Source organism: Silene latifolia, chromosome 10 (genome assembly GCF_048544455.1).
Source record: "Silene latifolia isolate original U9 population chromosome 10, ASM4854445v1, whole genome shotgun sequence".
NCBI lineage: Eukaryota > Viridiplantae > Streptophyta > Magnoliopsida > Caryophyllales > Caryophyllaceae > Silene > Silene latifolia.
This window is the reverse complement of record NC_133535.1, coordinates 43,569,960-43,584,376: the sequence shown is the minus strand read 5'-3', so window position 1 is coordinate 43,584,376 and position 14,417 is coordinate 43,569,960. Positions and strand designations below refer to the sequence as shown.

The 14,417-nt window shown below is 42.0% G+C and overlaps 1 protein-coding gene across 1 annotated transcript in view; it reads right to left on the bottom strand.

Moving 5' to 3' along the window:
- Positions 1 to 14,417, bottom strand: part of LOC141607517 (uncharacterized) — a 55,948-nt gene that overhangs the window by 16,081 nt on the left and 25,450 nt on the right. Inside the window, exons 5-7 of the mRNA XM_074426874.1 lie at positions 2,830 to 3,017; positions 2,347 to 2,612; positions 1,674 to 2,037 (exon numbers count right to left, since the gene is read on the bottom strand). Of these exons, the coding sequence (XP_074282975.1) occupies positions 1,674 to 2,037; positions 2,347 to 2,612; positions 2,830 to 3,017 (818 nt within the window). The remainder of the gene's footprint in view (positions 1 to 1,673; positions 2,038 to 2,346; positions 2,613 to 2,829; positions 3,018 to 14,417) is intronic.

Genomic DNA, 14,417 nt, shown 5'->3' with positions numbered 1-14,417 from the left:
GGCTAAAAGTTGAGTTAAAAACCATGTGATTGTCACCTAACAATTCGGTCCATATAGAGGGTATTTGGGTCTTAATTTGACTTTTGACATTTGTCCCACAAATGCTTATAAGTCCTATATTTAATTATCCAATTAAATATTAACTTGATTATTTAACACTTAAACAATACAAATTAGTAAATAATGTACAATCAACACTTAAGTGGCATTTTACTATTTTATCAATATAAAATATACTTTATAAAACCCATTTAGCTAATTTTTACAACTCCTTGTAATTATAATTAGCTAATTACCTCCATCTCAAAATATATATACACACCATATTAATATAGTAAATTAACTATTAATTACTATATTCTCTCTTAATATTTACTATTTAATTATCAAATAATTTAATAATAAATTCCTTTGGTCCGAATCCTTAACACGTCATCAAAATATAATTCACTTGACTTATAAAAGTCAATACACATAAGGGACTAATTAATTATATCTCATAAAAATAATTAGTATATCTATTGGGGTTACATCCTATAGGTGTGACCATAAGGGATCAGCTGATCACCGCCGTCACACGACAGTAATGTCAAACTCTAGTCAACCAATCATTATCGATTAACGATGACCAGCTGACAAATAAATAAATAAATCCCTCATATTCCTTTTACGAGATTTAATATGTAAACACACTTATTGTGGAGGACACTACTCCAACAGTTTTGTCCTTCAAGTGAGTTTGTGAATAATTGTGTATTTTGCAGTAGATCTTGAATAGCTTAGTGATAGGGTACAGTTGTTGTTTGTAGGATACGATATGGAGTCTTGCTTAACGTGGTGTGATGGTTGCATTCTATGGAGTTGCGAAAAGGTAGGGTTTTCCCTACTCAGTTGATTATGTAATTGATTTAAGATTGGTTGTGATTGATTGTATAACTTTTATCATTTAGATTAAGATTATACTGTTGATTGGTATTATTGTTATGGGACCTTTTCGGGAGATGGTTCCAACCCGATGTTCGCCCCTTGTGGCTCCCATCACAAGGAGGATGTGCACATTAATGATATGGGTTCACTCGTTGCGATGAGCGGGAATTTGGTGGGCAAGGCTGCGGTCCCCCACTGGCGGTGTGGGTTACCTGTTGCGATGGGTAACCTGGCAGGGCTACACACTTTGGTGTGTAGTCGCTTACTGGTTACTACTAGAGTTTGGGGGATGGTTACTATAGTTGGATTGGTTGTGTATTGCATTGTTGTGAGTTTCTATTTTGATTGTGCATTTGACTGACCCTGTTTATTGTTTTCAAAAATGTGGTGATCCATTCGGGGATGGTGAGTAGTTGGCCTAGCAGATATTGGATGTTGATGTTGCTTGCGGATTACGGTCGGGATCGAGTCATCACACTGTTTAAGCTAGTTGTTGTCGTCACCTTAATTGTAGTTGTTCTTTTCATTTTCTTTTAAGAGTTGTAATACATCTTGGTTATGTTTTGTATAAACAGTAAGAATAACTTTAATAATTGTTCTTTTATGGTCTATTTGATATACTTTCCTCGGAAAACCGAGATGTTAATGCCTTTACTTATTAGGGAAGTTCTTGTTAAGACTCCTTGGTAAGTGGGGGTGTTACACTATGCTCAAATCCTCAGTTAAATCGCCCTTTCGAATCATACAAATGCCCATTTTCGTCACCACTTCATGCAACTTCACCCTTGACATATCAGTGCATAAAGCATGGACAGACTTCCTACTTAGTGCATCTGCCACTATATTCGCCTTCCCTTCGTGATATACTATCTCCATGTCGTAGTCTCGAATCAGCTCAATCCATCTTCTTTGTCTCATGTTCAACTCTTTCTGGGTGTAAATATACTTCAAGCTCTTGTGGTCAGAGAATACCTTAAAAGTAGCTCCATAAAGATAAGGGCGCCACAATTTTAATGCAAATACCATGGCTCCCAGCTCCAAATCATGAGTAAGATAATTCTCCTCATATGGCTTCAACTGTCTCGAGGCATAAGCAACTACCTTCACATTCTGCATTAACACATGCCCCAAACTATTCTTCGAGGCATCAGTATGTACTTCAAAATTTTCACTCCCTTCAGGTAAAACAAGAATAGGGCTATAGTCAGGCGCTTCTTCAAGGTTAGGAATGTCTCCTCACAACTCTCATTCCACTTGAATCTATTTTCCTTCCTCATTAAAGTAGTCACGGCTTAGCTATTTTTGGGAAGTCCTTTACAAACCGCCTATAATAACCAGCCAAACCTAGAAAACTTCAAATATCCCCAACATTTTCCGGCCTCTCCCACTTGGCAACTGCTTCATTTTACTTAGACCTACCGACACTCCATCTTTTGACATATCATTACCCAAAAACGCCACCTTTTTCAACCAAAACTCACATTTACTCAACTTGGCATAAATATTATTCTCTCTCAAAGTCCGCAACACAATCCTGAAATGCTTCACATGCTTCTCCTTATCCTTAGAATACACTAGGATATCATCGATAAAGATAACTATGAACTGATCCAAATAGGGACTAAAGAGATTGTTCATTAACTCCATGAAGACTGCCGATGCATTAGTTAACCCAAATGGCATAACTACAAATTCATAGTGTCCGTATCTAGTCCTACATAATGACTTAGGAATATCTTGATTCTTAATTCTCAATTGATGGTATCCCGACCTCAAATTAATTTTAGAAAATATTTCAGCCTCACTCAACTTGTCAAACAAATCATCAATTCGAGGTAAAGGGTACCGATTGTTGATGGTTACATTATTTCAGCTCCCTGTAATTAATACACAATCGCATACTCCCATCCTTCATCTTGAAAAATAACATAGGTTCTCCCCAAGGTGACACACTTGGCCTCATATAGCCCTTATCGAATAGTGCCTCCATCTGCTTCTCAAGTTCCTCCAACTCCTTAGGTCTCATCCTGTAAGGTGCTTTAGAAATTGGTCCCGTTCCAGGTTTTAATTCAATCCCAAAATATATGTCCCTGTGGGGTTGCAACCCAGGATCATCGTTCAGAAACACATCCTGAAAGTCCTTCACCACCTCAATATCACATGCCCAAGTCGCCTCTTCCCGCAGTTGTAATACCTGGATATTTTGGGACCCTCAGAGGAACCTTGGTATAAGTGAGAGGATCCTCGGGTTTTGAAACAACCCGGATTATAAAAAAAAGGAAAAACTTATATAAAGTAAATATCAGAGTACGATACTGATAAAAGGGGTCAAGGTGGCGGAAACACCTGACCAATCCGGTTCGCTACTAAACCAAAACAACTAATACATTATTCAAAGGGTTCTTAAAACTTAAAAGCAAACTCCTATTTTATTATTAATCTCGCTTCGCACATTCCCCAAGCAAGCATCAACCAGTCAGCAACAAGCGTTCAACCTGAACAACCTGAGAAGGGGGGGTCGACAATTAGTCGGGAGTAACTAGATGCTCTCCCAGTCATGTTTACAACAATTGAATATAACCAACAATTATTAACAATTAAAATGCAAAACAGGTAAACATGTGAGACCATCTATACTCATGAAAACTTGACAACAACTCACTACCAAACAATGGCGTAAGAAGATAATTATTCGAAATATTAACTCTAAGTCAAACAACATGTGACGACGCATAACATAAACCACATTATGACATCATACACATCATAGAACCACCGTGACCACGTATCATGTGACCAAACCCACAACCTAATAGAGCATATAACAACTGCCTCTAGTTACAAGCACAGTGTATAAAATGAACGCCGTTAGAGCGTATAACAACTGCCTCTAACTGTCAGAGCGTATAACAACTGCCTCTGAACTGACAGAGTGTATAACAACTGCCTCCATCGGTGTGGACCGTATAACAACTGCATCCAAGGTACTATGTATAGCGTATAACCACTGCCTATATGTCTAAGACCTGGCCAAACTCTCGGTGAATTAACTGTACACCGAACGACACTCGGGGAATAGAGCGTATAACAACTGCTTCCATTACCCCCCCCCCCCCGACCATAGACCATACACCAGACCCCGAAGGGTTGCATTAGTTCATTCCGTTCGGTATATAACTGATACCTCACGTCATCTATACAACCAGCCCACAAACAATGTACATTATAACTGACCATACATACATGTGAATAACATCACTATCAAATCATAGGATAATATAACTGACTATCCTACAATTATATGAACAAGAGTAATAAACGATATATGCAAACATAGCATTACATGATGATACTGAACGCCACATAACATGTGAAACAAGTATCAACCTTTCAATGTTATAGTACTTCAGCTATAACTTTTAACATTAACCATTCAATGTTATAGTAACCCTAACCATAACATGAACTCTGGATATAAGGTTATAGTAACCTCGATTATAACTTCAACATATACGACTTGAAGTTATACTTACCTCAACTATAACCTTGTCACGAAACTCAAAGTTATAATAGTTCTAACCATAACCTTGAGCCATAAATCTCAGGGTATGTTAGTTTCAGCTATAACCTTAACTCGTATCCAATGTTATAGTAGATTCAGCTATAACCTGGATTCATATTTCCAAGGTTATGCCCGTTTCAGCCATAACTAGAGTAACTACCCAAAGTTGTATTAACTTTAGCTATAACACTTGAATCATCATCAAGGTTATACTAGCTTTAGCTATAACTTTGGAAAGAACTCTTGGCCGCCTATCATGCCGCCACTAGGTTTTGATTCGTAAACCCTAATTGCGCTCATGACACCCATAATAAACATGTAAACAATATACGGGACATAATTAAAACATTAAACCATATACAAAACATGCGAAAACATAATTAACATGATAATAAACAATCAAACACGCACCAATTTCACAAATCAATTATTAAATCATGTAAATTACATCAATTGACATAAACACAATTAAAGGAAAACACCTAGTTACCTTATTAAGCAAATAATCCTAAAGATCGTCTTCAACGATATAAACGTCCTCTCCAGGAGCAACTTCCACGCCTTCATAAAAAATCATCCACGTGCCAAAGATAATGAATCTAATAAATATACTAACTATCTATATATAAACTATAAAAACTATAAAGACTACGCGAAAACATAAAAACTTACGAAGAAGATAGGTAAATACAAGAAGTAGGATCGATCTAAGCACGAAAGATGATGAAGAACGAAGAAGAAAGGAAGAACGGCACGAAATCCTAGGCAAGGAACGTGCGGCACAAGGGAGGAAGAGAGGAGAGAAATTAGGTTTAGGGTTTTGAGAATTATGAGAAAAGAAAAGCAAGGGTTTGGTTTCCCTTATTATTTATAGAGAAGCTAATGAGTTTATTTCAAGCTTAGGCCCAAAACTTACCCATCTACACCAAGAATCACGTGAGACCCAAGGAAAAAGCGGGTCTTCACCGTTTTCGAGCCCAACGAGCCCAAAAGACAAGAGACGGATATTTTCCCGGAAAATAAAATATGAAATACGGGGAAAATAAAATTAAAGAATTATATTACGGAAATTAGGGGTGTTACAATCCAACCCCCTAAAAAGAAGTTTCATCCTCGAAACTTGATAAGAGAACTACCTCACTCGAAAAGATGTGGATGCTTCTCTCGCATAGACGCTTCGGTTTCCCAAGTCTCTTGCTCAAACTTCTGACTCCCCCACAGAACCTGAACCAAAGGTACAACCTTATTCCTTAACCTCTTCTCCTGACGTTCCAAAATACGAACGAGTCGTTCCTCATAAGTCAGGTTAGGCTCAACCTCGATAACATCAGCCTGTAGAACATGAAAAGGGTCACTGCGATAACGACGCAATTGCGACACATGGAAAACATCGTGGACTTTTGATAGATTCGGAGGTAAAGCCAACCTATAGGCTACCTCGCCAACTCTCTCGAGCACCTCATAAGGTCCAATGTACTTATGATTAAGCTTGCCCTTAAGCCTAAATCTCTTGACACCTTTCATCGGTGAAACCTTAAGAAAAATCTTATCGCCAACCTCAAACTCAATTGGCCTACGCCGCAAGTCAGCATACGTCTTCTGTCGATCTTGGGCTGCCTTAAGCTTCTCGCGGATTAACCTCTCCTGCTCAATCGATTGTTGAACCAACTCCGGCCCAAGAACGACAGCCTCACTAGAATCATCCCAACACAAAGGACTACGACACTTCCTTCCATAAAGTGCCTCAAACGGAGCCATCTGAATACTAGCTTGTTAACTGTTGTTGGAGGAGAACTCCACCAGCGGTAAACTCTTCTCCCAACTAACTTGGAACTCCAAAGCACAAGCTCGCAACATATCCTCGAGCGTCTGAATCGTACGCTCAGTCTGACCATCAGTTGCAGCATGAAAAAGCCGTACTCATCTTAAGCTCACTACCCAAAGCCAACTGAAGCTTCTTCCAAAACTGAGAAGAAAACCTCGGATCACGGTCGGAGATGATATCCTTAGGAACCCCATGAAGACGAATGATCTCTCGCTGATAAGCATTCGCTAGTTACTCGAGACTCCAAGTCTCCTTCATCGGAATGAAATGTGCGACCTTAGTCAAACGATCAATCACGGCCCAAATCGCATTCATTCCTCTCGGCGACCTCGGTAAACCCATGACGAAGTCCATCGAAATAGAATCCCATTTCCATGTGGGAATATCCAAGGGTTGCAGTAGACCACCAGGTCTCTGATGTTCGAACTTAACCTTCTGACAGACCAAGCAATGGCTCACAAACTCAGCGACCTCTTTCTTCATACCCGGCCACCAAAATCATAGCTTCAGATCCTTATACATCTTATCACCACCAGGATGAACCGAATAAGGAATACTATGAGCCTCCTTGAGAATCTTACATTTAAAGACCTCACCGCTAGGTACACATCAACGACCTTGGAATCGCAGACCATAATCAGGTCCAACGTCGAAGTCTTTGGCGCGTCCTTCGCTTATAGCGACTCGAACTCCTTCTAAGTATTCATCCTCTCTTTTCTTAACTCGGATCTCATGAAGAATCTCGGGCTCAGCAACCATCGCACTCAAATCTAAAGTACTAGGAAGAAATACCTCAAGGCTCATCTTCTGGAACTCTCGACTCAAGTTGTGGACAATGGGCCCCACGAGGGCGCTTGGGAGAGAGAACAAGCGTTTGCATTTTGTGGAGTCGCCACCAATTTTTATGGGAAATTGGAACCGTTCGAATACCTCGTGTCATGTCAAGACACAAAGTAGAGACATGAACACTAAGCAATCATTACCCTTAGCATTCTATGTCTAGAATGACTCTCGTGGATGCCAATGAACACGGATGTTCACAAAGATCCGGAGTAAGGGGTGAGGGTACGTATTAGGAAGCTCTTTTGATCGAACACCTAATCCCGCCCGCCTCGATAGCGGCCTCTACTAATGATTAAGGACATCATCTATACTCGATATATCGTCGATTATATGCATGCAATGCAACATCCAAGTTTTAATCCTAGCATGTGAAGATTAGACTAAGTCGGTGAACACGCAATTTAGCATACAATTGGGTCAAAGTAGGATTTAATGCTCAATTACACGTGAAAACATACAAATGATACAAGATACAATGACAAATATAATAAATAAAATTACAATAATTACATCGGGTTCAATGATCTATGTCGAAAACACCTTTAAAACGGACAGTTTGAGAAAAAGAATAAAAGAAAGAATTAACAAACAGATCAGTGGGTGATAATACGATTAATAGTCAACTATACGCAAACTAATTAAACTAGGTCAAGCAACAACGGAGTTCAGAGACAGAACTCAACCTGGAATAGGCGCAGCAGGACTGCGCCCTTTGGAAGAGGCGCAGCAGATGTTGCGTCTGTTCCAAGGGTGAGTTATGGCTGTGAAGCCGGAACTGCAAATCGTTAATATTAATTGGTGATTTTAATGGATTGATTAACATATTTACTCGGATGGAAGTGATTAACACGTTATTTACATGTGATTGATGGTCATAAATGCAATAAACATGGATGAGACGGAATTAAGACGGATTATTTACATGAATGAACGATTGATTAGCGACATGGGTGAACTAAATAGGTTACACACAACGAATTAATGACGAATATGACAAAAGACAGATGAAAGTATATCAAAGGTCGAATTCCAGAAATCCGATATGAACAAATCGAATTCCTACAACCCGGATTAAGTTTAATGACAAAAACCCGCAAATATGTGATTATAAGGGATTTAGGCCGGATTTAATGATGAATTACACGTGCTAATGAATGATGAATAATATACATGTGAGGTTAATATGCTATTGTACCAAAGAATCAAACGAAAACAAACAAGGTTAACGAATCACAGAGGACGAAGGAAGAAGAAAGGAAGCAGGAACTGCGGCAGCCTCACGAAGAGGCGCAGCAGGAACTGCGCTCCTTCGAAGAGGCGCAGCAGTTGCTGCGTCCTTTCTCGACGGTTTGTCTTCTGGAAATCCGTAAAAAGGGTTTTAAACACGGTTTTTAGAAATCGGTTTTAACAAGGTGTTTTCAACATGAACCTTACATTAATGATGATACAAAAAGTAAATAACAATGAATAAAAGAGAGATTATACACCCTCAGACTTACATGTTTGACGAAACAAGATGAACTAAGTTATCGATTAGTGATGCTCGACTCGAATGTATACGAAAGTGCCCTCGTAAGAGGAAAACGATTAGATTAATTAAGTTGATTATGGTGGAGTTGGTCAAATTGGTCGGTCATGCAAACGAGGCTGGTACTCAGAAGGATCCGAGCTTACGTGGTCGAATGTTCAAGCACGTAGACGCCAAAAAGTAAGAACAAAGGTCTAGAATGCAAAGGGAGAAGAGAAGGGCGGACACTCGCGTGAGAAATATGAGGAGCGAAGGCTCCTATTTATACTAATCACGTGAAGCAATAGGGTTTTCGGAGAAACTTTGGAAGTGAATCCCGGAAAGATATGAAAAAGATACGAGAAATACGCAGAAAAAGACCTGGGAAGAGGCGCAGCAGTCACTGCGTCTCTTGGAAGAGGCGCAACACCTGCTGCGTCTGTTCCCAAGTGGTTTCCTCCTGCGGAAGAAAGATTTTCGTGTTTAAGTTATGGAAGGACGGAATAATTTGGTTTCCTTAATATTTTGTATGAATATTACGGGAAATTGTTTACCAAAGAATAAAAGATTGTGAAATATTTATAAAACATGAAATAGAAATATCCGGAACATTCCAGAACATTCTGACTCGGGATTTAGCGGCTGTCAGAAAATGAAGACGGTTTTAGGCCCGGACTCCAAATGTACTCTAATTACTGTCAAAATGACCGTATCGGCACGTAGATGACAACTAAGAGGTAGACATTAGTGTTTGAGCAATCACTTGACGATAAACTTACGAACTGTCACAAATCGTTCCGCGTACCAAACATGCGGCCCAATCATCACCGGGTGGTTTGCGGGAGGTGCAGAAATGAGGTATCTACAGAGCCCCCACTTTGACTGAGGCTTGGACAAGGCGAAAGTCAAAGTATAGCCATCAGGTCAATCGAAGATTACAACCTGACGACTATGGCGACGCGAGGCGGCTCAAGGGGTCTGAGCCAAGGACCTGTCGTCGGGAACATTTTAGAGTCTGTCGACTATCGGGGAAGGTCGTTTAAATTCCATTAGACTACGTAAGGAAGCTCGCCAGCCATAAGAAGAGACCATACCTGAGACTTCTGGACGAAACGGGACTAAAGACGCTTCGACGAAACTCTTTGGTCTGAAGATGAATTGGTGTCTGAAAGTATGAAGGCTTATCCTGAAAAAGGGGTACCTGAATGATATGAAGGGTTTATCTTGAAAAAGGGGTATCGGGGTCGATGTTGATCTCCATGAGAGGAATTGACTGTCGGTCGTGAACTCTCATTGGGGAACATAATCGGGAACTTATCTCCATGTCTCGAGAGGGATAGTCTATCCGCTTACTCTCGCTGGGAAATATAATAAAGGCGTGTCGAAACACCTGTGAAGAAATATCTGCTCGTTGTGACAAGCAAGGTCTTGGAAGCGATAAATAACGTATGATAGTCTGCTGTTGGCTTAGAAATACGGGTCTGAACGAAAGATAATCGTCAAACGGACCAAAAAAAGATAAAATGGCATCGAGGAAGAGGCGCACCAATGATGGGCCCACAAATAACGAACTCGTAACGAATTTTTGAAAACTCGTATGGAGGGAACACCAGGAAGAGGCGCAGCAAGAGCTGCTTTTGTTCCCAAGGGTGTCTCTTCTGCGTAAAAAACGCGATAAACAGAGGGCTTAAGTTCATTTGTTCGAAACACAATCCCTCAATTTCTCTCTCAAATCTTAACCATTTCCGCCAAAATTTGATTTAAGAGCTTGCATTCATCATGACTAATCGAGGTATGTATATCATTCTTGCATTAATCTTCTATATTTGCTCAATTTGGATCGAAAAAATTAGGGTTTTCAACTCAATTGATTTGAAAATTTTGGGGCTTTTCCCCCAAATGGATTTGCCTTGTAAAATTGGTAATAGAAACAGATAATTGATAGTATAAGGATCGTAACCATGTATTTGTTTCGAATTTTCATTGAGTTTTGAGCATTTGAGTGAAATTGAGACGGTTTCACAGCTAAACCGTAAATTGCTTCGAAAATAGCCTTAGGATCGCCCATTTGCGATGAAACTTGATATTTGGGATCCTTGGATGGTGGGTAAACGTCCTACCATCTCGGAATTTTGGTTTGTGACGGCTTTTTCAGGACACTTTTCTAGAGCATAATTGCCATAATAACGAAATGCTGCCGAAATTTCGACTCGAACCCATGACTAGGCTTCAACTTAGGCTTGACTTGACCCTAACTACCACATGAGTGATTGGGTTTGTGAGAATGCGGCCAAAGATGGCGAGAAAAGAGCGATTTCAGGGCTTCCGAAGGCTCGAAAATCCCTTAACTTAGGCTCGTCGTCACGTGACGCGGCCTAAATTTGCTTTAATGTTGTAGGTGATGAGACTTCTACTTCTGGGAGAACTTCCATGGAGATAGACGCTGCTGTGGACCCTTCTCGTACCATCGAGGAGGCTTTGGAGGAGGCTTTCACCGCCGCGGTGATGGCTACTGAGGACGAGGTCCACGAGGAGGAGGCTGCTGAGGACGAGGAGGCCCCGAGGAGGGCCAACGTTGGACGGGGAGGTCGCCAGCTGAGGGGAGCACCCGCGTGGGCTGAGACCTGGGACAGCAGGCACTTACTTTGGGTTGCAGAGGGTCACCTGTCCTACAGGACGATGAAGAGCTTGGTAATTTTGAATTCATTACTCATCACTCACCTTCTTTCATTTCACTTGCTCATATTTTCCAACTTTCACTCAAAACTAAAGATAGCTTTTGTTTTAAATCACAATAGGAGGCCGGGAACATCAGGTCGTTCTCGGGTTACACGACAGCGATGGAGTGCTACGAGCGGCTGTCGGCGGAGGAGCGCGCCATGATCAAGCGTGGAGCCTTTGGTGCCTTGGTGCAGGCATTGAGGGATATCGCAAAGAGGAAGCTGCGGGCTAACCTTAGCCTGGTCCGCGCTTTCTTGGACCGATTCTGGGACACGACTTCCACTTTTCACATGCCTTTCGGTGAGGTGGGAGTCACTCTGGAGGACTACGGCATGATTTCTGGTATGCCGTGTGGGACTGAGGCTGTGGAGTGGTCGGAGACTGCCATGAGGGTGGACTCGGCCGAGGCTAGGAGGTTGATCGGCTGGAACTTGTCGCCGAAGCCTGTCACAGTGCCTGGTTTGGTGCCCAGTTCCTATGCCCGAGACTACATTGCGGGGAAGACCCCGGCGCTGGTGACGATTGATGGGAGAGAGACGGCTCCTCCTCCCTGTACAGCTGAGCAAAAGGCCCGTTTGTGGCTTTGGTGGTTTCTGTCTTCGATCTACCTCGGGGACAAGGGAGAGAGGCTGTTGACGAAGCTTCTTCCCTTCCTTTTTGACCTGAGTTCCCTAGGGCGTTGGGACTGGGTCACTGCTGGTTTTGCGGTCCTCGTTCGCTTCATGAGGGCCATGGTTCCTCCGGAGTTAATGGAAAAGGGGACTTCTCCTACTGCTGTCGGACCTGGACTGCTGCTGGAGGTATGAACCTTCATTTAGACTAAAATCAATTCTTTTCTTTATCAAATTACGAAAGATCTTTATTGACTACCTTGCTTCACAGGCGTGGGTGTACTCCTACTTTCCGAGCCTCTCGCCCAAGAGGACGGAGCCGCTGGAGAGGGCCTATCCCGTCGTGAGGGATTGGGTGATGTGCAGGACGAGGAGCAAGCGTTCCTCTCACGCTGTTTACCGGCGGGACGTGAACGCTCTTCAGCTGGACAGCGTGAGCATCTCACTTATATTCATTTGCTTCTATATTGCCTTTAATCGATCATAAGAATGATTCCTTGTTTGTCTTGTCTCAGTGGGTGCCCAGGCCTTGGGCGGAGTACGCTGGAGCGCCTCCTTTTGTGGCTGAGGTCCTTCGTCCTAGGAGCTCGAGCCGGCTACTGTTGAGGACGTTGATGGGTCCTGTGTGGTACTTGGGCGAGCGCTTGGCTCGTCAGTGCTCCCGGGATGTGTTGACGGTTCCCATCGATCCTCCTAGGACGAATTTCAGGGAGCCTTCTGAGGCCGAGAGGGAGGCTGACTTGGCTGGCGTTGGTGGCGACGCCCTCCTTCTTCCTGGCGAGGACTACTCGGCGTTCCTCTACGGGAGGTTGGCGTACTGGCCGGTTGTGGTAAGCATCTTTACTCTCCTTTATTTGATTTTGAGAATAAGATGAAAGATCATCGATTAATGAGAAACATCTGACTTTGCAGGAGGTTGAGGCGGCGGCCATCGAGCCCTCAGAGTACCCAGAGTCCCTCGAGTACACTGACGCAACTGGGAGGACGACGATCTCCGAGCTGCGTGATTTTGACGTGGCTGTGACGGATGCTGGCCTGGACGATTGGCAGCATCTGATTCGGAGGGTGAGCCTCTAATTTGCATAATTTTTGTGTAGGAACACATTTGATTGAACTTATTCAAATATTGAGAATTTTCTTTTTGAAAATGCAGGTAGCGCCGTCTCGGTTCGTGGCGTTATGGAGGGTGGCCAACCGGCTACGAGCTACTGCCGTCGAGGCACTTGTCGGCGGTCGAGGTCGTCAGGTATGAACCTTGTGTCCATTTTATTTTTTGAATTTTGATTTTCCGACTTCTCTTGTAATTGCTTGAAATGATTGACATGAGCCAATTTTGTTGTTTACAGGGGGATCGCGAGCTGGAGCGAGAGTTGGCCCAGTCTCGGGAGGAGACGGCTCGCTTGTTGAGGGAGCTCGAGGTTCGAGACGCCGAGGTTGCTGCTCTCGCGGCAAGAGTTGCGGAGCTAGAGGGCCACCGGCAGTAGTTTTGTTTAGTTTTTGTTTGTATTTGTATTTTGCACGTTTGTACATTTTGGACCTTCATTTTGGACATTTCGGACTTGGCTTGGGGCTCGAACCCCCAGTTTATTGTACATTTCCCTTTTTGTTATATATATGATGGCCTGAGTGCCTTTACTGCTGTGTTGCTTGTATATGCAGGTTAGCTTTGAACAGGTTTGGTAGATGACGGTTTACGCCGTCATGTTGCCGAAATTTACATAGAAATCACGTAGATCATACATTTGTATATACACACGACCTAGATTAGCGCAAAACGAATGACTCAAAGGAATGCAAAAAATGCAAGAGAAAACGCGAAAATGCAAAAATTTTGACGGAAATGACCGGACGGTAGGGAGGGTTACCCCTAAAAAAAGAAAGAAAAAAATAGAAACCTATAAGTTAGAAATGAAATAAGAAAAAAGAAATATATATAAGTGAAATAAATATATGAATTTTTGAAATGAGTTAATTTACAAATGAAAGTTATTTCCTAAAATGAATTAAAATGAAAATTATTTCCTAAAATGAGTATACAAGTGTGGTACAATGACGAAAATGTTGATATCGTCTCGAAACGCGTGCCCGCGGAATTAGGAAACACGAAATATGGTAATTTCCACGTATTTACCAAAATAATAACCCGTAGGAATAGGAAATTATTCGTCAAGGAATTTAGGAAAGATCCAGCGCGGAAAATCACAGAAACCTAGCTGAGGAAGAGGCGCAGCATGAGCTGCGTCCCTTTGAAGAGGCGCGCAGTGCCAGTCGCCCTGTTCCCAGTGTTTTCGCTTTCTGCAGATTTTAGGAAACAGAATTTAGTATAAATAGAGACGTCGGTAGAGCTTTTATTCACACAATTCTTCCGTCTCTTCTTCGTCTAATTACATAAAATTCTTAATATAAGCACTCATCATGAAT